Here is a 25,830-nt window from a genome sequence, read left to right as displayed (position 1 = left end):
GCAATAAGGCTAGGACCCCACAGGGAGCTTTCCCATACACTACAGGGCTCTCACTAGAACACGGGGACAGGGTGCTGCGTCTTCATGGGGTCTCGCCAGTGTTAGGATCTTTATCTCTGGTCCTACATAATGGTGACTTCTCTCCAGGTTGTCTATCACAGGTTTTTCAGGCTAAGTTAAGTCTTGGGGTAAGTACTGGTCATAGAGTCATAAACAAATTTATACAAACACACCACTATGCTTGAAGGTACACAGACCAAAGCATATAACCTTATTCAGAATACCTAACAGTAATTCTAGGGCAGTCAAACCTTATATGCATTCAATATAGGTCACATCTGTTCTTAGGGAGTTAAACCATAAGTTACCTTTAGATTACTTTCTGTAATACAAGGGTAGTAGACCCTAGCAGTTGTACCATGACACTCAGCAAAGAAATCACATAGTAAACAAACCTGCAAGTATACTTTTCTGAACAGTGGAACACTCATTCACGGAACAAGTAAGAACCTATAACTACATGCATGATAACCCACAGTTATACTAGGTGAGTAAGACCTTTGGGTGTAATATACAATTCTCCAGCATGGGGTCTGGCATGGATTCACATGCTCATGAATATTCCCCGTCGTCAGGCTGGGAATCCTCGGTAAAGAAAAAATCAGTATCAGTTTAGTTTCTGATCTGTCTTTCGTAGTAGTAACCAATCACTGATCTCTGCGTCATACTGACCACAGCCAATGACTGCCCTCTACCTAAGCCCCGCCTCTGGCAGCCATCTTCAGATTTTTACCGCACATTCAAGTGTTGGGATCCTCGTGCTATTGCTCTCGAGCGTTCGTGCTATTTTTTCACGTTTTTTCTCAGAAAAATGTATCTTTTTCGGTCAAAAGAGCCTCAAGCTCCACCGTTTCTTCATCCGATCAACGGGGACCCGTGTCGGATTCGTCTACGCCCCTCAACGGTGAAGATTTCGTCGAGCCACGCTTTTGGAGGACTCCAGAAGTTTCTCAGGCCCATCTCGGACATGGCCCAGGAGAAGGGAAGCTCGACGCCCGGAAAGCTCTTCAGGGTCTGCCCTGGATGCCAGCTTCAGAATGTCTTTAAGGAGGACGAACACTCCCTTTGCCTTTACTGCCTACATGAGGACAAGACGCACGTGGAGAAGGACTGTGCGTTTTGCGGCACTATTTCGGAGCGGACCATGAAGGACCGCCATCAGCGTCTCGCCAACTGGCTGGAAGGAAAGAGCCCGTCAGGCGAGAAGAAGAAGAAGAAGTCCGAGCGGTCTTCTAAGACCTTTGAGGGCGCCCCGGCGACGGGGGTCCAACAGAAGGCCAAGCACCGCGAGTCCGCTGGCACCGGGAGCGCCGAACGGTCGGGCTCTACGGGCGCCAGGCAGGGCACATCCTCCCCGGCCCCATCAACCACCAGCCAACGCTCTGGCTCGGGTAAGAGGAAGGCCGAGCACCCGGCAAAACTCCTGGAGAGACCCCGGTCGTGCCCTAAGGCCCCATGGGAGGGGGAGCGAGGTGGTGACCCTCCCCCCAAGGAAAAGGCGGTGAGCGCACCTAAGGTGGTGAAAGTCTTGATCCATCCGGCCAAGGCCTCTATTGAGGCAGTCGCGGCGGCCCTGGTTCAGCCTGTGGAGGCTACACCAGTGGTGGCGACCCCGGGGCCCAGAATCTCTCTGCCACCGCGGAGGGAGTCCTCTTTCGTGCCCATCGACAGGACCCCCGTGAAACCTCTGACGGAGAAGAAAAAGGGGGGGCAGGAGGTCGTCCTGGACTCAGCCTCAACCTCTGAGGAGGAGCTGATCCAAGTCTTAGGCCAAGGCTCTGGCGTGGAAGAAGGCCATCCTGTCGGGAGGGACCCCGACGTTGAAGACGACGAGGGCGTTGAGGATGCCGACGGGGCTCCTGATCGCCCGTCGGATCTCCCTCAACCAGTGCCGCAAGACAACTCGGCAGCCATTTTGTTGGCTATACAGTCCTTATGCTCGGAGATAAGGACGAGACTGCTGTTACCACCTACGGAGGAACCGCTCCCGACGGGGGACCCGGAGCCAGGCCCTTCTGGGAGCCCTCCCCCTAAGAGAAGAAGGATTCATCCTCCACCTCCTTTTCAGCCATCGCGCCCTGTTCAGCCCTCCTCCCCGTCCACGACACGTGGGGATGACACAGGGACTGTCACAGCCGCGACGGGTACGGACGACGAGGTTTACGACGAGGATCTCCTGTCGTCACCTCCCACCCGGGCTTCCCCGCCCGACGAGATTGGATCGTTTCACTCCATGATCGCCAGGGCATCCGAGCTTTTCCAGCTCTGCCCGGAAGAGAAGAAGAAGGAAGGTTTCCTTTATCAACGGCGCGAGACCAAGAGGAAGACGGTCCTCGCTGCACCTCTACTAGACGATATTTGGGATGAGGGCCTCGCCCTCCTCAAAGAACCCCTCCACGACGCCGGCTAGAAGGGATCGGTACGAGAAGAAGTACCGGGTCCCGGACGCGGCCCCCTTGTGCCTTCGGGCACAGCCGACCCCGGACTCGGTCGTCTCTGCGGCGACCAGGAAGAAAGCGGGGTGGGGGGCGCGGCCTCTACATCAACCTCCCCGCCGGACGGCGAGGGAAAGAAATTAGACACGATGGGACGCCGAGTCATCTCGTCGGCAGCGACGACGATTAAGGCGGCCAATGCCTTGGCTATCGTAGCCCGCTACGACAGGGAGTTGTGGTACAAACTGGCCCCCCTGCTGGACTTCCTACCAGACGACAAGAGGGCGGAAGCCCTGGAGATCTTGCAGGAAGGAGAGGTGGCGTCGGACCACGCCATTACGATTGCGACGGACATCGCTGACACTGGATTTCGCCATTTGGGCAACGGCGTGTGCCTTAGGCGGCGTGGATGGCTCAAGGCTACTGACTTCCGTCAGGACGTGCAGACCAGGGTCTTGGACATGCCGTTCGACGGAAACAACCTGTTTGGGAAAACAGTGGACGATTCCCTTCAAGCCATCAAGGCGGACACGGAGACGGCCCGGGCTCTTGGGGTTCTCCAGCAACGGCGGCCGCCCTTTCGGAGCGGCGGAGGCAAACAGGGTGCCTCCAAAGTTTCCAGCGGCGGATTTTCCACCTACCGTCAAGCGGCCCGTTCGTCGTCACAGGAAGCTTACAGGGGACGAGGCAAGTTAGGCGGACCCCGCCATCGTCGCCAAGGACAAGGCGGCAAAGCCTCGTCGAAGCAGGACTGAACCGGCCTTGGGAGCGGGCCCCCACCAAAGCACCCCGGTGGGAGGCGGGCTGGCGAGCTTCGTCAGCGTGTGGGAGTCCATCTCCACCGACCGTTGGGTGCTGGACGCCCTGGCTCAGGGTCACGCGCTCGAGTTTCTAAAGAGGTGCCCGCGCGTCCCCCCTGTGGCCAGGAAGGAACATCACGTCCCTCAACTTCTCTTGGAGGTAAGGGCGATGCTCAGGAAGTGCGCCATCGAGCTCGTCCCAAAGAGGCTTCGGGGCTCCGGAGTTTACTCAAGATACTTCCTCGTGAAGAAGAAGACTGGAGGATGGCGTCCCATCCTGGACCTACGACGACTGAACAAATTCATCAAGGCACAGAAGTTCCGGATGGTCACCCTCCAACACGTCCTGGGTCAACTGGAGGAGGGCGATTTCCTGTCGTCGTTGGATTTGGAGGATGCCTACTTCCATATTCCCATCCTAAAGGGACACCGAAAGTTTCTCAGGTTCGTGGTCCAAGGGCGTCACTACCAGTTCAGAGCCCTCCCCTTCGGATTGAGGTCGGCACCCAGGGTGTTCACCAAGTGCCTCGCACCGGTGGCGGCGCAGCTGCGCCGAGAGGGGATCCACGTCTACCCCTACCTGGATGACTGGCTCATCCGAGCAAAGACGAAGGAGCTCGCCGTGGAGCACACGGCAAGGACCGTCCAACTGCTCACGGACCTGGGATTCTCCATAAACTACGCCAAGTCCCACCTGGTGCCCGCTCAAGACGCACTGTTGCTGGGAGCGAAGCTCGACACAGTGTCGCTTCTGGCCTCTCCGTCGGAGGAAAGGACGAGGGCCATCATGGGCAAGGTGCAGCGGATGCTGGTCGCGGACGCGGCCAGGGTGAGATCCATCAAGTCCCTCCTCGGAATGATGTCTTCTTGCATTTATCTCATCCGCCTGTGCAGGCTCCAGATGCGCCCGTTGCAGGAGTTCCTGGACGCGCGCTGGATCCAGACGACGGGCAGCTTCGAGGAGAAAATCACAATCGACGAGAGTTTCCGACGAGCGATCCGGTGGTGGGGCACCTGTGCGCAACTGACGGCGGGCATGGACTTCCAGACCCCCAGCCACCAGGAGACAGTGACCACGGATGCCTCCCTGGAGGGGTGGGGAGCGCACACCGAAAATCTGCATGCGAGAGGCCTTTGGCTTCCAACGGAGAAGTCCCTCCATATCAACGTCCTGGAGCTCCGTGCAGTGTTTTGGGCCCTCAGGTCCTTTCTTCCGTCCCTCAAGGGCAAGGTGGTGAGGATCTTCACCGACAACACCACCACCATGTTCTACATCAGGAAGCAGGGCGGTACCAGATCCCCAGCCCTGTCCAAGGAGGCGCAGGATCTGTGGCATTGGGCCGTCGCCCAAGGGATGTTTCTGGTGCCGTTTCATCTGGCAGGGATAAAAAACACCATCGCCGACTCGCTCAGCAGAGAGCTGCGCTCGTGCCACGAGTGGGAGCTACGGCAGGATCTAGTGGACCGCCTCTTCCGACGGTGGGCACACCCCAGATCGATTTGTTCGCGACAGCGACAAACTCCACGTGCCGGAGGTTCGCCAGCAGGTTCCCCCAGCCGAGGATCATGGGCGATGCTTTCTCATTCCCCTGGGAGGGCCTGTTTCTATACGCGTTCCCTCCATTGCCATTGATGACCCGGCTCATCAACCAGCTCAAGAGGTCACAGTGCAGAATGATCCTCGTCGCACCTGCGTGGCCGAGGCAGATATGGTTCCCGGACCTTCTGGACTTGTCAGCGTCCCCGTCAATCAAGCTGCCAGTGGACGCGGATCTTCTCTCCAGGGAAGGAGGCGCGATCCTCCATCACGACCCGAAGTCACTGAACTTGCAGGCCTGGCTCCTGCAGCGTTAGAATTTGGAGGATACGACATACCGGCCGACTGCAGAGAGGTTCTTGCAAAGGCCAGGGCGTCCTCAACTCTTAAATGCTACGGACACAAATGGAAGAGGTTCTCTGTCTGGTGCCACGCACAGAAGAGTAACCCTCTACGGATTACGACTCCCCAGGTACTGCCGTATCTACTGACGCTGGCCAAGGCTGGACTGGCGCACGCGCCCTTCAAGATTCATCTTGCTGCGATCTCCCGATACACCAGAACCACGGGGCGGACGTCTTTGTGGTCTCATCGTCAGGTGAAAGATTTCATGAATGGACTGTTCAGATCGTTCCCGCCGGTGAAGGCTCCGGCCCCGGCGTGGGAGGTCAACGTGGTGCTGACCAAGCTCATGGGACCTCCGTTCGAGCCTCTGCACTCGGCTCCATTGAAGTTCTTGTCGTGGAAAACAGCGTTTCTTGAGGCCATCACCTCCGCACGACGGGTGGGAGAGATCCAGCCCCTTTCCTGCAACGCCCCGTACTTGACTTTTCACGACACGAGGGTAGTGCTCAGGACGCACCCCTCCTTCATGCCTAAGGTGCCGTCGGACTTCCACCTCAACGAACCCTTGGTGTTGCCCGTTTTCTTCCCGTCGCCGGCTGAAAGGACTTTGCACTCGCTGGATTTGGCTAGAGCGCTGAAGTTCTACGTGGACCGCACAAAGTGTTTTCGGAAGACGTCACAACTCTTTGTGAACTTTGGACCTGTCAATCAGGGGAAGGCTCTCTCGAAGGCTTCCATTTCCAGATGGCTCTCCGGCTGTATCATGTACTGTCATCGGTTGGCAAACCGACCGCTGCCTGGCCGTCCGAGAGCCCATTCCACCAGAGCGATCGCAGCTACCACGGCTTTCCTATCTGGTGTGCCCTTGCTGGACATCTGCAGGGCTGCTACGTGGAGGTAGACGCACACCTTCACAAAATTCTACTGCGTCGATCGGGATTCCAGGGAGGAGTCCAGGGTCGGCCAAGCAGTGCTGTGCAACCTGTTCGCCTAAGGTGAGCCTGGTGAGGAGGTAAGAATTGCTTAATGTTGAGTTTGATGTAATGCTTAATGTTGAGCCTTTGCCACCTCCCGTGGTTGTGCATGTGTGTACTGCTATGTATTCTTTATTCATGAGCATGTGAATCCATGCCAGACCCCATGCTGGAGAAGGAACAAGTTACCTACCTGTAACTGTTGTTCTCCAGCATGGGTCTGGCATGGATTCACATGCGAACCCTCCCGCCTACTCCTCTGCGGCTCTTCACTTGGTCATACTGCCACTTCACGTGCTACCAAATCTGAAGATGGCTGCCAGAGGCGGGGCTTAGGTAGAGGGCAGTCATTGGCTGTGGTCAGTATGACGCAGAGATCAGTGATTGGTTACTACTACGAAAGACAGATCAGAAACGAAACTGATACTGATTTTTTCTTTACCGAGGATTCCCAGCCCGACGACGGGGAATATTCATGAGCATGTGAATCCATGCCAGACCCATGCTGGAGAACAACAGTTACAGGTAAGTAACTTGTTCCTTGCATCTGCTTTTCAGTTTAGTGGAACACAGTCTAAGATAAGCAGTAACTTATTGCACTATTTTAGGATGGCACACTGCTAACTCAAGGTGAGTAAAACCTATATACTTGTAAAAGGAGCTGTCAGCAACTTAAGGGTAAGTATAACCTGAGGCAGATGTATTCTGGGTGGGCTAACAGCAAGTCAGGGGAAGCAAGACCTAATTGGGGAAACGCATACATGTATCCTAACAGGAATAGTAAAGTGAAACTAACAGCATTACTTTTAGTAACAGGGGGACCCAATTCACAGGTGAGTAAATTAACCTTGCATCTACTCTGTTAGAATGGAGAAACCATTTCTAAGGAAAGAAAGAATTTACATATACTTTTATGAATTGCAGAACATTTCCAAGATAAGTAAAATAACCTTACATATACTTTTACAAGTGGCAAAACACTTTCAAGGTAAGTAAGAACTTTTGTAACTGTTCACTCTGAGTTCCAGTTACCAACAAACTCTTTCACAAGCAAGTACTTTTTAACACTTGTTATACGTTTCCAGACAGAATGCTTTACTTATCCAGTCCTTCCCTATTCAATTACATGAGTTCACTCAGGGGCAGAAGAGCGACCCTAGTGGTCTAGGTGCAAGCTGTAGGCAGGGTGAGATAGGCTTCTGTTGCAGGCAAAAGTCAGAGTTCATGTGAAAGACTGTTCCAACAAGTAAGTAGTTCACTTAAAAGTTAGTTGGCGTCCATGAACTTTAAAGAAGACCCCCTAGGAGGATTCCAAAAGTGGGCCTAGGTAAATTGGATGGGTGGCCTCACAAACACAAAAAAAACCTTTAAGGCTTTACAGACATCACAAAGGCTTAAGGTAAGTAAATACCACAGCCAGCACAGTTCCTCAGCACAGAATAAGAGTTGCAGCAAGAAGACTTCAGAATCTGCAGCCAAAACCCCAGTTGATGGATTCCTTTGTCAAGAAGATGGAAGAAAGGACTTTGGAAGGACCTTTGCAGTAGGGATCATGGGAGAAGGCTCTAATCAAGAGTTTCCTCACAATTGTATGCAGCTCTGTGGTTTTGGCACCCTTTTCAGGAGCCAGAAGAATACCAAATATCGCTGGTCGGATTCTCATCATTTGCAAGGTCCAGCAGCCTGATGAAGGGACATTTTGAACTCGATTAACGCCTCGGGAGGTCCAGCAGGATGCCCACAAGGTTTCAGAAAGATTTGGAATTCGGAAGACTGCGCACCGCACAATGGCTCAAGGTCCCAGGGTATTGGGTATTGCAGCCCACAAGGTTGCAGCATGACATGGGATGGCTCAAAATGCAAATCTTCTTGAGTCTAGTGGGTCTCACCAGGCTCTGGGGCGGGGTCGTCTGTTTTGGGATCCCCAAGTCGATTGGAAGGAAGGGTTACAGCAGGCTCCGTTTACAGAGCGGGTCGCTGGAAATTGCTACAGCCTTTTGTTTCTTCATCTTCCTCTTCTGTGTCAGCTCCAGTGGTCGACTACCTCTTCAGCTTCCAGGATCAGACTTTTATGCAAGAACCCAGCCAATCAAACAGCCACGCAACGTTCAAACTTGGGGGGGTTGGCAGTCCTTTCTGGACAGCCAGCCTCCCAGTTTGAAGTGGATTCTCGCAGTCATGCTGGAAGACAAAGGGCTGCAGAGTTTTGCACTCCTCCCTCGCTTCCTGCCTTCACAGACTGGAGCTGGGGCGGGCTAGACCGAGGTCACCCGCCAAAGATAAGATTGACACAAAGGAATGTCCTGTACTGGAAGTCGGGGAAAGGAACAAGAAAGGACAATGAACACTGAAATGGCAAAAAAGACACCATTTTGGTAAAATGAGCACCCATGGGTGCCTTTACCTGGGCTGTGGAAACAGCCTGCGGTAAAAGTGCACCAAATTAGTTAAAAGGTTCACTACCACCAGCCATTAAAGGTAAGCTTGTCCCTGTAACATAAATGTTAAAAATGAGAACGGGGATACATTGTATCTCCGCAGCACTCCACACAAGCTGGGCTGTGCTGGTTTCACCTAACAAGATGTAAAAGGGATCCAAAGATCCTTTCTACCCTTAGGAACTGTAGTTCCCTGAAGGTTACCGACATCTCCCATTATCGTTCGAGGACTGTAAGTTGAAGTTTGGGGTGGAGGAGCATGAATGGTTTCAATATATGCAGTTGTGGCATTGGATATCACTGCGTAGAACACGAGAGCTGGGAAACCAGACATGAAGTGGTTGGAATTGATGCTTAGAGATGGTGAACCGTCTAAGAAAATGTTTAAAACCTATCAGCTGCTACTGGGGAATCTGCCAATCCGATTCCTTCTCTTATTTGAACAAATGGAGGGACGAGTTGAGGGTACTGATCGAACAGGAGGACTGGATTCACATATGGGACAGGGCACAGAGGTTGTCGAAGTGTATTGCGATTAGAGAAAGTGCATTTAAAATCTGCTTGAATTGGCAAAGACTGAGTAAAATGGGCCAGGGTATATCACCACTGTGCTGGAGTGGGTGTGGTGTGGAGGGTCACTTGGGGAATATGTGGTAGAACTGCCCTGTGATCATGACTTTTTGGAACGAAGTTCTCTCGCATACAAAGGACATTACGGGTTGGTCTTAGTTAATGTAGATCCAGAGGTGGGGCTATCCTATGCCTCTGCCAAGGGCCTCTCTCATTTGCTTCAGGCTGTGCGGTTCGTGATTGCGTGTCAGTGGAAGGACCCTGCAGGCACAGCAGCAGCATATTGGTAGGTAAAGATGTGGGAGGTTTTGGCTTTGGAGAATGTTTCGGGCCTTATGTTCGGGAACTTTCAGAGACGCCTGCGGGTATGATCTCCCTTTATTGCCTATGTGAGGGATGGGGAACACATTCTCTATAGACCGAAATTCCTGAACATTTTTTCATTAACATAGGGGGGCGTGCTTTTGTAGCAGAGAGGAGATGGGTGAATGGATAAATACTCTTGTGGCTAGCTATTTGCAGTGTAAAGGGAGGAGGAATGGATTGGTCTTGCATTCGGTAATTACTGTGGGCTGGGGTGTCGTCTTTATTCTTTTGCTTTGTTGGTCTTGTGGTAGGGGTGCAAATGTTGAGCATACTTCTCATGTTATGTTTCTGGTCTATTACTCTGGTGAGCATGCATGGTCATGAGCTAACATGTTGCAGTGTAATATTTGCGGAAATGTTTGGAAAATGCTAAATAGAGCTTGTTAAAAAAATATATATATACAGAGCATTTGTCTGATCAACTTAGTAGAGTACTAGAACTCGAAATGTCAATTTCTTCATCATGAAAATCACTTGATTTGATAAAAAACACTTCCTGGCTTTATGATGATAGCCAATGTCTTGCAAGCTCCCCATATTCTTCACTATAATAACTGAATGTTCCAATACTATCCCACTTGAGCCCCTGTAAACAACTCCCTCCATACCACGTTTCTTTTTTTTTTTTATTTTTGTTTTAATTGTATCACAATTTTTACAAAAAAAGGAAGATAGAAAGTCCTTATGACCTTGAATTCATATCCTAATTTGGTTCTTTTACTTGACTTGACCTCAGTCCCGATTCTCAGATGAAGAAGAAGGGACTTCGACGTGATGTGATTTTTGTATGTCTTTGGGAGTTGGACTTCCCTTCGCTTGTTCGATCTGTTACAAGTTCAGAGCTTTAAAGAACAAAGTCACTCCGATGACAAAGCGCCTGTTGTTACCACCGGACAGCATTGCCCATAGATCTTCCATGTCTAAGGTAGAGTAGTTCTTCAGTGGGTCTGCAAGGAATCGATGTCGTTCTGTCACCAGACCTGCGCATTCGAGAATCAAGTGTTTCGTGGTTTCTATTTTGTTCTTAGTTTTGCAGAAGCGACAGATATTTGTTTCAGCTTGCTTGCGTATAGCCAGGATTTCATTTGTTTTCAGTTGGTTTAATTTAAACCTCAGGAACAGTCGGCTTAACCTCTTATCAGGGAGTTTCTGAAGATAGCCTCGTACCGCGTCTAGCTTCATTGGAACAATTGGAATATTTGCTGTCAGAGAATAAAGTATTGGCTACTTCTTGAGTGTTAATCCAGTCCGCTTCAAGCATTTTTTTCGATACTTTGTTGGGGTTTTGGATCAGTGTCTCCACGTTGAGGTCCAATTCCTTTAGGATGGTCAGATTTCGTTCTTCCCAGATGGAGAGCATACAATTGTCGCCGTTCTGGATTTCCTTTCTGATGAGGTCCGGAACTTTTGCTTCAGGCTCGTTGATTACTTTCCGGTACAACATAAGGCTTGCTCTCATTTTTGTTACTAAGAGAGATGGTAAACACAGTTCTCTTCTTATTAAGGCGTTAGGGGTGCAATTCGCCAGACCTAGGACTGACCGCCAGACGTAGCTTTCAAATTTCTCCCAGATAAAGTCTGGGGCCAATGGCATTGCGTCCATGCCATAAATCAGGGCCGGCACCACCTTGGCCTTGAAGAATCTCAACTTTGGAACGATCGAGAAACAACCGTATTTTCTATCCGCAGCCTTGGCTTGCGCAGTTAGGCTCTTCAGTTTTGACCATAGTGCTTCTTGCATGGTTTTTTCCTCTTTGTCATTACTTATCATAATTCCCAGATATTTAAATGCTTTTACTGTTTCCAGGTTTTGCCCCTCACAGTGCCATGTGAATTTTTGTTTTTTCTTTGCAGACTGTCCAAGAATGAGGATTTTCGTTTTGTCTTTGTTTAGCCTTAAGTTGTTCTTTGCCATGAATACCACCAGGTTGTCTATTTGGCGCTGTAAGCCAATAGGCGTCAGATCCATCAGAATAATGTCATCGGCGTAGAGTAATCGCTCTATCTTAGAGCCGCCTAATGATGGAGGAAAGTGTCGGATCGCTGCACTTGATTCACCGCTTTACGCCTCTTGAAGTCTCAATTTCTTCTGATAGGCGCCCCTCGGCGCTGAGACGGACTCGGATGGAGGTTCCTCGATGTAGTGCTTTTATTGGTTCAAGAATTGAATCCGGGCAATCTTTGGCTTCGAGTTTTGTCCAGAGACGTTGTCTATTGACCTGGTCAAAAGCTTGGACCAGGTCAATAAAGACAACGTAGATGGGAAAGCCATCTTGTAAGACTTTGGCTTTCAGAGCGCTCAGTAGCAAGATGTTAGTAGTGGTTCCTGAGTTCCTTATGAAGCCGTTCTGAAAAGGATCCGCAAGATTGTTAACGCGAATCCAGGTTTGGAGTAAGTCTAATACAAGGGATGCGTAGACCTTCCCCATCACGTCTCGGAGGGCGATTGGTCTATACTGATTAGGGTCATCAGTAGCACCTCTCTTGAATATTGGGACGATGTTAGCTTTCTTCCAGGACGATGGAACTTCATTGGAAAGGTTGCAATTTGAGAACATTTTACTCATTATGCTGGCCCACAACTCCGGGTGTTTTTTTTGTTCTAGATTGCCTATGCCATCTGGCCCATGTGCTCTGGAATTGTTCAATTTCCTTAATTTAATGAGGATTGATTCCTTGTCATCTGGAATTTCCCAGGGAGTTTTGGCTTTGGGTCTCGGGCTGTTTTCCACTTGATTTATATTCGATGGTGGAATCGGTGCAAAAAATACCGAGAAGTGGTTTATCCAACGGCTCTCTCCTACATTATTTTGTATGTTATCATTGGTCTTGTTTACGGAACCTTTGATTAAGTTCCAAAAGTCCTTCGGCTTATTTCCACAGATGGCGAGCAACATCTGTTCGGAGTCGTTCTGGTATAGTTTATGCCGATGGTGTATGAGCCAGCTCTTATAGTTATTGACAGCATTTGTCCAGTTCGCCAAAGTTTCGTTGGAAGGAGACTTTTGATAAATGTTTTTCAGTCTCCTATGGAGTTGTCTTTTTTCTACCAGGTCTTTGTTATATGAATGTGGATGACCAATCTGTGGTTTGGTTAATTTGGCTGATGACATCTGGAACTTGGTTAGTAGAGGAGTGTAGTCTAGGCCCTCCCTGTTCCTTTTAGCAGATAGCAGATTCTTGTGATCGATTCGAGTATAGCGTGCTTCAATCTCACGGAGGCCTTTTTCAAAGATTTTTACTCGTTTTCCCTTCTCCGACGTCTCTATTGGTAAGGAGCAGTTTGAAGATTGATCAATGGACACTAGACCTTCTGTGACTAAAAGGTTGTGGTCACTGAAAGCTGTTTGCACAATCTTGAAAGAATGAATTTCCGGAAGGAGATCTCTTGAGACGAATGTATGGTCGATCGTCCCTTGTTGCTCCCCTCATTGCCATGACGGGATCTCGAGATTAGTCTCTTTACGATACCAGTGAAGGTTATACATGTCTCTGGCTTCCATTAACTCATCAAGGAGTTTTCCTCTTTTTCTCGCCAGGGAGTTATGGTCTATAGGCTTTTGATAATTTCCAATCCCTTCACACTTTGCGTTAAAATCGCTGTTTATGATTGTGCTGTGATCCGGGTTTTTTCCATAAGCCTCTCCCATCAGGTTCTGGAGGACTGAGGTGAATTCATCACTTGTTGTCGACTCAGGGTTCCAGTAAACGTTTATCAAGAGGATTGTGCCCACTTTTGAAGCAGCGGAAAGTGTCTTACGTTTTAAGATTGATGCTTGGATCCAATACGGTGACGGGAGAGTTTCCACAACATCAACTCCGGAGCTCGCTCCGACCATGGTTAAGAGTCCTGCGTACGGGCGTCCTGTTGCCCCTTTCTTTGCAGCTGTATAGATGATTTCATATCCATCCAGCTGCGGTTTGGAGGTCAGCCATGTTTCTTGGAGACACATAATGTCGAAATGCCCTAGGTTCACATCGGTTGCTTTAGTTAAATGCCAAAAGCCCCTCGTGGTCCAACAGCCAAGTTTTAGAAGCTTCTTTGGTGGTGTTTTCCCATCAGTTAGTTCTTCCTGGATTGATGGATGATAGGTCGCGTCAACCACTGATCGTGGCTACTGGTTACCTCGCGGGGTCCTCTTAGAGTTGGACCAGGACCAGGGCATTGATTGATTTGCCCCTGTTACATCATGCTTGTTTGGTGCTTGTGCATTCCTTGGGAAAGAGGGATGTCTTTCATTTCGTGTTTGATGCTGTTCCATCCGTCCTTCGCCTTCGGGGGCGTTGTTAGATTTTTTTCTTCCCCCCTGGTTGGATTTTTGAGTTCTGTGCGTGTCCGTTTTTTGCTCCTTATAAACCGGACGGATATGTTCCATCCTGCTGATATAATGAACACGCGTGTCTCTTTTCGGTGGTTTAGAAGTGTTGGGGTTGGGTGTTGCCCTACCCACTTCTAGTGAGGAATCTGTTTGTTTATTCAAACATTTTATTTCCACTAGTTCATAACCCAGCCGCAGGAGGGTTTCAGTTTCCTTCAATAATTGAGATTCGATATTCTTGGAATTGAGATGTATATAGGAATAATCGAGTCTTCCAGACGTGCTTGGCTCCACCATCCAGAGGTCCTGGTTTCGAATATGTCTTAAGCTTGGAATTTGCATTAGGATTTTTAGGATGTTAGTTCTGTTCATGGTCACTCTGCCCAGATTTGGGTTTGTGCTTTTCAATCTTAGAATACAGTCGCTTACTATTTTCTTAGATTCCATTTTTGGGGGTCTTTCAGGTTCCGATCTTCTAGTGCTTTTAGAATTCGATTCCACCCGAGGGGAGTGTTGCACATGTGCGATTACGTTTCTGCGACCCATTTCCACCTTCGAGTTTGAAATTTTTGTGTCAATCGTCAACTCGTTTCGCCGACGATATGCTGGCTCGGGTGAGGGTCGGGCGTTTCTCCAAATGTTCGGACTTGTTCTATGCACTGGTTGCATTCTTTTTGTGCACGTTGAGTTCGACCTTGGTTTCAATACATCTCCAAATAGCAATTTTTGGCTTTTTTGAATTTTCTCTGAGTACTTCGGCGATGATGCCGGGTGGTCATGTATTTGGACTTTGATCGGAGGTTCCTTGTTAGGGGTATCTGTTTCCACTTCCGCCACTTTTCTCTTCGGGGTTTTCCTGGTATTGTTTTTGTACCCTATCTCATCGATGGTTATCGTACTCCAGTCTGACTGGTCATCCACCGTGAGAACTGGGTGTGTTTTCTTTGCCTGACTGCCATCTACTTCAGTGGCCCGGATCTCGCATGCAGGGGTACCCTCCTTTGGTTGAAGCATAGGGGTTACTCTTCTTGCAGCCGTCTTTGTTCGCCGCCCCGGGGCTTGTAGGCCAGAAACCACAGCTGGCGTGTTCTTGTCTTTCTTGGAAGTAAGATGGACAATCGACTTTTGCTGAGAGAATATACCGTAGGAAAAAACCTTAGGGTTATCCCGGAGGCCTTTGGCAGGCCTGCTCATCCCTTCACCTGACTTTGTATAGGAGAAGGGATTTGGTGCGTGTTTAGTGAGTCCTTCTGTTACCTCGTTTGAGCGATCAGCCTGAGAGACTTCATCCTCTTCCTCTATATTTGCAATTATCTCGTCTAGAGGATCCTTCAGTTGTACCATTGCTGATGCACTTCTTCTTGTTTTTTGTTGAGCAGCTGTTAAGTCTGTCTCAGAAGTGGCAGTCGACATTAGTGTAGGATTTCTTTCATTACAGTCTGGCCCTCCCTTGGCGTTTTCTCCGTCCGGTGTAAGCAGCTCCAGAGGGGGCTGCATTATTTTGGGATCATTCCTGATGGGCGGTCCATCTGCCCTGGGTATCGGGATGCCTCCTGCCCCGACAATGTACCCTTCCAGATAGTTTAATTTTGACTGCATAGAGGCCAGCATTGACATCTGATCGCGGAGAATATCATTTAGGCTCTCATATAGCTTACTGAAAGGTGCCATCGCAATTATTACAGTAGACATAATGGTCATTATGTCAGCCTTTTGTTGGAGAGGGTCTTGTAACGATGGTTGTTGTGTTTCACTCAGTCTACGCATGCGTATAGGAGTGTACGACAGCGTTGGAGTTTTTGCTGACTTTGTAGCACTTGCCCGCACACGCTCATCATGCTTAGGCTCAGCTGATGGCATTATGTTTCCTGACCTCGATGATGAGCATAGTGTAGTTTGGGAGTCCGACCTCTGTGGGCTTGTGATCGTCTCGTTTCCTCGCTCAAATGGTGTCAGATGCGGGATTAGTGAAGTATTCGCAGAACTTTGCAGTCGCTGGAGAATTGTTTGTCTTTCGGCTGAGCTTGTACTTTTGGCTCCAAGTTTCGCAGGGGATGGGCAGTCCCTCGCCTCCCCATTCAAACATTGTTCTTTTCTCACTGTTACAGTTTTGTTGGTGTAGTGCCATCTCAGTGCCGGCAAACTCTCTGTCAGCGTTTTTGTAGAAGCAGAGTCAGGAAGTTTTGAAGGTGTAATAGCTTCTTCTGTGCAGCTTTTTAATGATGTAATTTCTGTTTCTGTTTGCGAGCAACTTTCCAAGATTTCACTGTCCGACAACTCCTGCTGCAGATTCAGTCGAGTCTCTAATTTCTTTTTAAAGAAATCATTCATTGCTGCAACAGTAAAAGGCATGCCAGGTCCGTTCTTTGGGCCCATTTTTTTTACTTAAAGGTACTTTTGGTTTTAGGGTCGCTCTTCTTCTCATCCTGTTAGGATTATGTCGATATAGTTTGGTTAGTGCGGGGGTAAGTTGTTTAGACACACCATCCGTTTGAAGTCCTTGTTTATCTTTTTTTTTCTTTACTTGAATTGCCGCCCCATCATGCTTTTTTAGCATCGTTTGGTCGGCCACTGCATGTGAACCAGATACACTAGAAGTACCTGGCTCACAGCAGTGGTCAACTCCGTCCTGTGGATTGCAAAAGACAGGAGCGTGCAAAGGATTGACAGTCTTGAGGTTTTTTCGACACTGGGATGATTCCAGTGAGTCTGTTGGTGATGTCTATTAATTGGGCGTCCTCTGCAGTGATCTGGGCTTCAGTTGGACTCTCCAGGACCTCACTCACTTGCACGTTGTGGACTATAGCAGTGCATAAAGTTTCAGTTGAAATATGCGTTGCATTTGTCAGTCTGACTTTTTCACCTTTTTTGGGAATTGTTGGAGTCGTAGTTTGCTGCATGCGGCACTCCAGGTTGCTGACCCCGCTCAGACTCATAGCAGTATAGGTTTCAGTTACTTGGTTACTGGAGATGTTATTTTCCAGACTAGATGTTTCGTTTGGGGTTCGTCTCTCCGGAGCTAATGAATTACTCGAAAGACCCGTCTCCTCCTCCACACGGGAGGTAAACGGGGCTTGCGAGTTTTGCTCAGCCTGATATAAAGAAGCTGGTTTCGAGGGCGCGAGCTCCGGCTGAATTTGATAAGTCACTCGAGGTGGCTGTGAGCCGGGTGGCGCCTCAGACGGGTTGACCAGGAGAGACTCATCACATCTCGACAGATTCATCCTCGGTGTCTTCGCGGTCTTCACCGAAAAGTCTGGCGAGGAGTCAGGTGGGTCTGACGAGATTGTCCGCTTCGGTACCCGCTTCGGCACCGAAGACTTCTCGCCCCTCCTCTTCGAGTTCGGTTTCAGAGCACTGGCTTCCTTCGATGCTTCCTTCGGTGGCCGCAAGACGCGACGGGTGACCTCCATTTCAGGAGCGGGTGGCCAGGTAAGACTAGGAGCTACAGGGGCTGGCGGCGAGGCTAGCACAGGAAACGGGGGACCAGACAAGGGGGAGGCAGGGAAAGATTCCACCTCCAGGGGAGGGGAGGGTGCGAGGGGAGGCGTCATGCCTGCCCGATTCCTAATACAGTATTATACTGTATTTAGCGTAGTTTGCTAAGTCCTGGGTCCCTCGTCCCTAGTCCTTACAATAGGGGTTTGCTCAGAAATGATCACCGTCCCATCACGGCGGCCAGAGTGGTCGAGCAAGGTCACAAATCACACAGAAAAAGGGCTCACCGCACAGACTGACAGGCAGGCTCCTCCACTCCTCCACTCCCTGCCACGGTCTGCCAAAGTCTGCAGTCACTCAGCAGCTCACTCGACACCCAATCTGCCCTGTTAAATCTCCCTGCCGTCCACAGATTCCTGTTTCTGTCCCGTCTCATTACCTGCCATCTGCCTTTCCTTATACCCTTTCTATCCTATTTATTTGCATTGTGCCCTTCCCACCCATTCCCTGTCCTGACCCACCAAGCCTCATTTTACACTCAAACCAATTTTGCAAATACTGTGTAAGTAACTCTGTGGGCCTGATTACAATTTTGGTAGCAGTGGTAAAACACCAGGTAATTGCCAAATTGTAAGTAACATTTTTTGGAACAAATTTTTGTGGTTGGTTTTTGGTGGCGATTTTAACGCCACACAAAAGCAGTGCTGCATGCAGTAATTATCTGGTGCAGTACTCCTACATGGGGTAATTACCGGATGTTAGGGAGAATTGTATCTATAGGCAGAATTTCCTAACCTAGTGAGTCCCCCAGCAGCTTTGCTGGATTTCTGGAGTTTGTTTTTTTCTCCTGCCAAGAGTGAGACTCTTTTTCTCACACTCTTGGACATGATTAATGGTATTCCTTTGATTGGTAATGTGTTTTATGGGCTGTGGGGTCCTTCCATAGGGTCTCATGTGTTTTTCTTATGTGTGTTACACAGCACCTTCCGTGCAGTAACACAGGGGTGTCATAGTGACCCCCCAGCATAGACTCCATACCCTGGGACTGACTACTGTCTCCCAGGGCATGTAAAGTCACCATTGGCTTTACTAGTCCCAAATTATTAACATAAACCGGTACAAACCATCACATTGTGGACATACTGGTCAGGGCAATTCGATTGCCCCGGGGTCTGTTAGTCGAGGGGGCACGTCTCCGTCCCCCCTGATCGAGTTTTGGCTGGTGGCAGTGGAAACTACTTTTTATATTCGACCGCGAATATTTTCCTATGGGATTGTCCCATTGTTCGAGGCTACCAACTTTAATTATTTAATTCTCATAGCCTCGAACATACCGCTGGTTTATTTAATTAATATTAATTCTCCGGTTGGTATTTTTTTGCCAAGACTCGATTCTAAAATGGCGTTTGTGTTCTCTTCTGTGACTCCAACCCAAGTCGAGCCCTTTGTTCCACTTTTTGGCGGGCTTCTCCACAGAAGCCTCCAAAAGTGGTGCCACTCTGTCTGGGTACCACAGGGGGTGTGGGAGGGGGTTTAGGCACCCTGGACTGAGTTACCTTGGTAATTCAAGTCGCACCCTTGTGTGATTAGCCCAAGTGGCTCACCACTTAGCATGTTTGATTGACAGCTAGGCTGAGTGAATGGGGCACGCTGCATAAAAGCAGGGCTTTTGGGACTGGATTCAGAAGTCGCCACAGGACCTGAGAATCCGACGAGGGAGAAGCTGAGCCGACCTGCCACGACGACACCACCGGTGGAGCCCTGCAGAACCGACTCACCACTTCCCGACGACAGAGAAGATCTCCCGGCTGGAGAGGCTTCTTCCCCTGACTGGTGGGCACAACCAGTTTACCCTCTTTTCTTCGCACCCCAGACCGGTTTGTGGTCGAACTGCCCGTGCCAAGCACCCCGGCGGCCGGATAGCCACTCACCACTGAACCGCGAATCAACGGACCGCTCCTTGTACCTGAGAAACTCTGCGGCTGGTTTCTTCCCTGGCAGTGCAACAGACTCCTGTCTTCCGCCACGACGAGATCCTCTCTTCCCCCGGACGTAGCACCGACTTGCATCCGCTGCCAGGAACAACTGCCCCCGCTGGAGTGTTCTCACCACTTTAAGGTACCGTGTCCGCCAGGCCTCCCTTTCTAAAGATTGCTACAAGGTAATAATAACTCCTTAACCTTCTGGACTGGGCTGGCCGCCTTGACCCTCTAACTGGTCCCTTTCTTTGGTCCAACTCCTTTTTGAAACATTACAAGACTTTTTTGTGCACTGCAACCGTGTGACCTTGGACACATTTCGTTTCGATCCTCTTAAAGCGGATCCAGCCTACTGACTCGGAATTCACGGTTTTACTTTGCCTTCCTCTCTTGTTATGTTCTTGTAAAAGTGTTGGGATCTGTTCAATTTGTTCTCTGCTTTTCTCTCCCTTTTTAAAACGAACTGTTAGAGTGCCATCTACGTTAAGCGCTCACTGCTGTCTGAAAATAAGTGGGGCTTTACTTAAGACTTGTCTAATATTCTTTTAAGGGAGTGTATATCTTTTAGTGATCGTGTTTTTGAACTGCTTAATATTAGTGCCTGTGTGTTTTACTAGATGTGGTTTTTAAGTAAATAATTATATCTCTTTTACACCAAGCCCTGGTCAGTGTTTACTTGTTCTATTGTGTCATCTTGACCTATTGTGAATACTCTGTATACTGCCTAACTCTTCTTGAGGGAAGTCTGACTGCTCAGCCACAGCTACCAAGTGAATCTGTGTGGTACAGACTGCTACCAAGTGGGTTTACTGCCAAACACCTGTAGTCCTAAATCTTTTGCAGTGGTCCCAGAGGGAACTGCACAGGTTTCTGCCTAACACCGGATCCCCATGGAGTCCTATCGGACTTCAAAATGGGGAATACCGGAATAGTATGCATGACTTCTAATCTTGTGCACCTACCGGCCCTGGTAATTACTGCTTGTGGGAACCGGGAACACATTTGGAGGTATTACAGGGTGTAATAGCTGCACACTTGTAATAAGGCCCTAAATGTCTGTTATTTAACTTTTTTATAGTTGAGATTAAGACCTGCACGCTTGTACATTTCTTCAGTAACCCAATGGGATGTCATGTCCGTGCTCTGGGAAATGTAAAAAAATAATTATGTTGATTACTTATAATTCTCCCAATATCTGAATATTTTTGCTAAATCTTCGAACAGCTGTAGATGCATTGTAACAGTTGTTTCTTTTTTTTGTTCTGCCTCAGTTTGTGATTACAGGGGGAAATCTTGCAGATAGCAAAGAAGCGCTGCAGCTCGCACAGACAAATGGTATATATCCGTTTCATGAAATGGCATCAGTTTAGATCACCCTTAATGGGTATTTTTTTTTAACTGTTTTATATATATACTGAAGGCACTTTAACAGAACCACATTCTTAAGTTGCAAGTTGTTTTGTTTTGTTTGCAGTTCACTGATAAGATGGTGACCCATTGCTGAAAGCACGGTCTTTGCAGACACTTGGGACTTTTCTTCATACAGTGTGTGTGTGTCTGTCCATCTGTCGACCATTGAAATGACAACCTCTGAATTCTCTCTCAGAACTCGGATCTGAATTTTAATTTGTTCCCAGACAGGTTTTACAGTACAGTGGGATGCCACCCTACACGTTGCGGAGATTTCGAACAGAACGATCCTGACCAATATTTAGCAGAGCTGCAAAATCTGATGGAAAACAATAAGGGGAAAGTCATTGCTGTTGGAGAATGTGGACTGGGTAAGTGTTGACAATGCTTTGTAATTTACATTGCCTCGATTACCCGCGAAAGGCCTGCATTTTAACTAAGGCACACATTTTATTTGTTTTGCAGATTTTGATAGACTGCAATTTTGCCCAAAAGAAACACAGCTCAAGTAAGTGAGTTCCTGGTAGGCGGTGTGATGGAACAATTATTGTTCCACTCTTTAGATTTTTAGATGCAAAAAATTGATCTGAAAAATGGACGCATAAAAGCACTAGAGTTATTTGTGTCTCAGACCTAACATAAGCAATGTATTAGCACATTTTCTAGTCACATATAAACAACAATACATTAAGGCTTTTCCAACTTGTGCCTATTTATATATTGCTTCAGTAAGCAAGCAGTGTAGACATTGTGACGATTCATGGGATGGACTTCTCCCCATGGGGGGGGAGCCCTTGCCTGTGAGGGTATGGTAGCGAGGGTGCTACCCAATACTCCCCCTAAGGGTGGTAATAAGCGGGAGGACCTCATAGGGATAGACTCCCCCTTGAGGAAAAGGACTCTGTGATGAATCCAATGTAGTCATCACTGATCTCCCGGCAGTAACCTCCTCCCATGTGGCCAGGGGACGGCAGCCGCTTCCTGATCCTGACCTTGGAGGCGGCTACATGAGAGAGGATCACATGGTAGGGGACATCCTCTGGAGAGATGTCATGGCTTCATTGGATTCAACATGGTATCCCCCATTTACCTATGAAGAAAATCTCTTGTTACTCAATACCCTAATGGCGTATTGCCATTCATCTACAACCCTGCCTTAGGGAAAATAGAGAAACCTGATCCCAAAACCATATAGGCCACACTTCCATTCCTGGTCTAGAATGTGGGTCTGCTCTTGAATGATCTCTCGCCTATCTCTCGCAACAGACTTATTCCATTACCTGGCCCGGATACTCTTCTTCACTCCCTCTTCTTCATGTTGTCTCCCAAGACTCGGTACTTGGCCTTTTTTTTCTCTCTGTATACTGCTCCTCTCTCTGCTCTTATTTCCTCCCATCACCTTTCTTTCTACCTTCACGCTGATGACACCCAGATCTTCCTTTCCTTCTCTTTTTTTGACTCTGCGCTCCACTCCCTCTGTCTTCTAGCTGTTCAGAACTGGATGTCCTCCCAATGTCTACATCTTAATCCCTCAAAAACAGAGGTTTTGTTCTTTCCCTCTTCAACAATCTCTCTTACACCATCTGCTCCCTCTTTAATCTTACCCCCATCCTCTTTTTCCTTTTTACCTCAGCGAGCAACCTAGGCATTATCTTTGATCCTTCCCTTTCCTTTTTCCTTCATGTCTCCTCTATTGCCCTCTCTTGCCGCTTTGCCCTGTTTAACATTCGCTGTGTTCGTCCTTATCTTTCTTTTCATGCCACTAAAATTCTTCTTTTTTCCCATGCCTTTTCCCGTATTGACTACTGTGCATCTTTACTGCTTCGTCTCCCTGCTTGCCACCTTTTCCCTCTCCATTCCATCTATAATTCTTCTGTAATTCTCCCTTTTTCTTGGCTCCCTCGGTCCCCAATTACATCCTCCCTGCTTTCAATATCCTTACTTCCTTTTGAATCTCGTCTTTTGTGTCACTTTTTCTCTATTGTCTTCAAATGCACACATGGTCTGCCCCCCCCTTATCTCTATTCCCTACTATCATTCTACCCCCCTTCACGTTCTTTACGTTCTCAGAATCTATTTCTCTTACCTGTTCCTAAGCCTCCCTGTGCCTCGTCTGCTCTTTTTTTCTCCTGGCTCCTAGCATTGGAACGCTCTTCCTCTTTCCCTTCCCTCCTCATCTTCTCTTCCAAACAAATTTTAAACTCTACTTTCTTTCGTCTCTTGCTTCTTGAAAAAACAATACCAGATGTAATCTCTACGCATTTGTATCATTTTGATTGTACCATTTTCTGAATTCTTCTATTGTTCAGCACCTTTAGCGAAAAGCGCCTTATAAATGAAATAAAATACAAATACTTCCCAGAACAGTAGACAAAGATGGCAGATTCCTCGACCTATTTTGGCTGCTGTGAACTGTAAAAAGGAAATAAACCAAGCTTTAGTGCAGTTTCTTATTTATTTATTAATTGCTTATGGTTTAAAGAAAAGAAACCTTTGCAATAAAACAACAATGATTAAAACACACAATACGGTTCGAATAAAAATGATAAAAGAATAAGCAATCAATCACTTATTTAAAATCAATTCCAAAAATATCCAGTGAAATTTCATTACTATTCAAAATCCTGACCCAAAAGAAATCATTATTTAAAAATAACATCTGAAATAAATCGAACAAAAACTTCATAGCGACCAAGTAGTGGAAAAACAATTTAAAGATGGTTTGATGTTTCCACTTCTTGAGCTCAGAATCTACATTGACGCAAATTCCTTGGTATTTTTTCCCTTGCACCCAAGACTTCTCCTGTTGGAAATAGATTCAATTTAAAACGTAGTATTTCACCTCTATGCGATCTTGAAGGATGTTTCGGCAAATAAACTGATAAAAAAGATGGTAATTCATTGTGGACGCTCAATTTTTGATCCAGCCTGTTTCAAATATATTCTTTGTAATCTTGTGAGGCAAACATATAAAGCCTGATTCACAGAACATTTTCCAATGGGATTGCGCCATTATAACATGCTTCTGTGAATCAGGCCTATAAGGTCATCTTTAATAATGTTATAGAACTCGTGCAGTTCAGTCATTTTGAGCTTCCATTCAAATAAAACTCTACATGAGTTCAAACTCAGTTCTGTTTAAAGCTGAAAACCCACAATTAACCAGGGCATTAAAACATTTCTCCACAGCTGAACTTTTTTCCAATCTGCTTGGGCACGTATCAAAATCAGACCAGCCTCATGTCTTGCGACTGAAATCGGAGTTCCACGCGGCAAAGATAAGTTGTACTTCCATAACAATGAGTCGCCCTTGTCCCAGAAGTCATGCAACAGACCTGTTTTGGCTCCATGCAGCAGATGAGGAACTGTTTTTGGTGATAGTACTTTAAAATAGGGACCGCCGAACAAGCAACCGCATTCTATATCAAATACCCTTGTTTTAGCTGTGTTTACCTTAACTTTTCATTGCAGATTTTCCAATGCTAGCCGAGTAGAGGACCTAGCATAGATTACAGCGCCAAAATATTTAAATTTATTAACCACTTCTAAACACGTGTGATTCTAAAAGCAGTTAAAATTAATCTTATTTTGTTTAATATAGTTTATCATTAACATTTTTGATTTATTTATGTTTAACATCAAATCTGTTGATACAATATAGGCCTTTGTCGCTGCCAAGGCTCTCTGCAGGCCGATAGGAGTTAAGACAAATAAAACAACATCATCAGTATACCAAATTATTAATTTGAAGGTTTCCCAATTTATGGGGATTATTAAAAATGTCTTAAAAAATTACACCAAGATTGCTAATATACAAGTTAAATGAAAAAAGGTGCCGAAGCGCAGCCTTGGATGTAAATCCCGCTTTGTTCTGATCCATCCTGTGTTACCATTTTGATCTAATCTAACTTTGATCTCGGTCTCAGAGTGCAGGGCAATCAACTTACTCAATATGACGTGTGGACAAAGCAGCTTGTCTAATTTGGCCCAAAACATAGCCCTATTAATGCAATCAAACACCTTTGTAATGTCCAAGAAGGCACAATAAAGAACTCTTTTTATTCCCTTTGTGCTTGCTCTTGCAACTAATGGATTACAAATCACTTTTGGGCAGTACTCCTGCCTGCCCGGACGCCTGATTGAAATTTGTTGTTAATACCTACACTAGATGCCCAGCTCTGGAGTTCCTGAAGAATCAAAGCACCAAATATCTTGCTAGAGAAATTGGCCGATCATTTTTAGGCTGTAATATGTCGCCAGTTTTATATATTACAATAATCAAGGCCTTTTACCAATTAGCGGTGAAAATATTCAATCGTAAAACATTCTGAAACTGGCCCCACAAAATGGCTGCCCCTAGATTGACTAGATTTTAAGATAGCATTAGCCCGCCCATCTGGGCCTGGTGCATTTAATGTTTTGCTTTTCTTAATAAGGGCTCAAACCCTTTCTAAATTCAGTTCAATACACTTGGCCAGTTCCCAGTCACTTCAGTACCCTTTTTCGTTACCTCCTCCTTTTTCATCATACAACTTGGCAAAATGCGCCTCCCAAATCTCTGCTTGTATCCGTTGGATATGGAGAGAAAGTTGGAGGTCTGGTGTCTTTACCAATCTCCAAAAGGAGCGTGCATCTTTGGACATGATTGAACCGAGCATTGCCTCGGCATCCAAAGTATTTAAATTAAAACAATGTTTCTTTAGCCAAATTGTATAATTTTGTTTCAAGGCTTTAATTTGAGCCGTCGCACCTAGGGGATCCTTGTTTACGTGTCTTAAGTCTTTCCGTAAACAACGTTTCCTATCTACTGTTTTTTGCTCATACCTATGCTTATGTGCACACTGCCCCCTTGAGGACTGTTAAGAAAAGACTTCAGGTGTATATAGATTCTCCAAAATGTTATACACCACTGAATCATAGACAGGTGGTTTTAGCAACAAGTTCTTCTCAGCAGGATCAATTGACAGAACGTTGTCATTGAAGCGGGTTGCCAACCCCGGTCTCCATAATAAAGCAGTATTTCTTGGGTTAACATCTAAACAGGTAGTCAGGTTAACATGGATACTTTTCACAACATTTAAATCTACTGACAGTGAAAGTAAGCAGTGATTGCTAGAATTAATGTCAATCATGTCAAAATTCAGACACAAACAACTTAG

At 47.3% G+C, this 25,830-nt stretch overlaps 1 protein-coding gene across 1 annotated transcript in view; it reads left to right on the top strand.

Moving 5' to 3' along the window:
* TATDN1 (TatD DNase domain containing 1) overlaps window positions 1-25,830 on the top strand; it is a 463,190-nt gene that overhangs the window by 219,521 nt on the left and 217,839 nt on the right. Inside the window, exons 4-6 of the mRNA XM_069621594.1 lie at window positions 20,533-20,596; window positions 20,899-21,042; window positions 21,137-21,179. Coding sequence (XP_069477695.1) covers window positions 20,533-20,596; window positions 20,899-21,042; window positions 21,137-21,179 — 251 coding nt within the window. The remainder of the gene's footprint in view (window positions 1-20,532; window positions 20,597-20,898; window positions 21,043-21,136; window positions 21,180-25,830) is intronic.

This window comes from Ambystoma mexicanum, chromosome 5q, assembly GCF_040938575.1.
Source record: "Ambystoma mexicanum isolate Mex_15411 chromosome 5q, UKY_AmexF1_1, whole genome shotgun sequence".
In the NCBI taxonomy this organism is placed as follows: domain Eukaryota; kingdom Metazoa; phylum Chordata; class Amphibia; order Caudata; family Ambystomatidae; genus Ambystoma; species Ambystoma mexicanum.
This window is presented reverse-complemented; position numbering and strand designations above follow the sequence as displayed.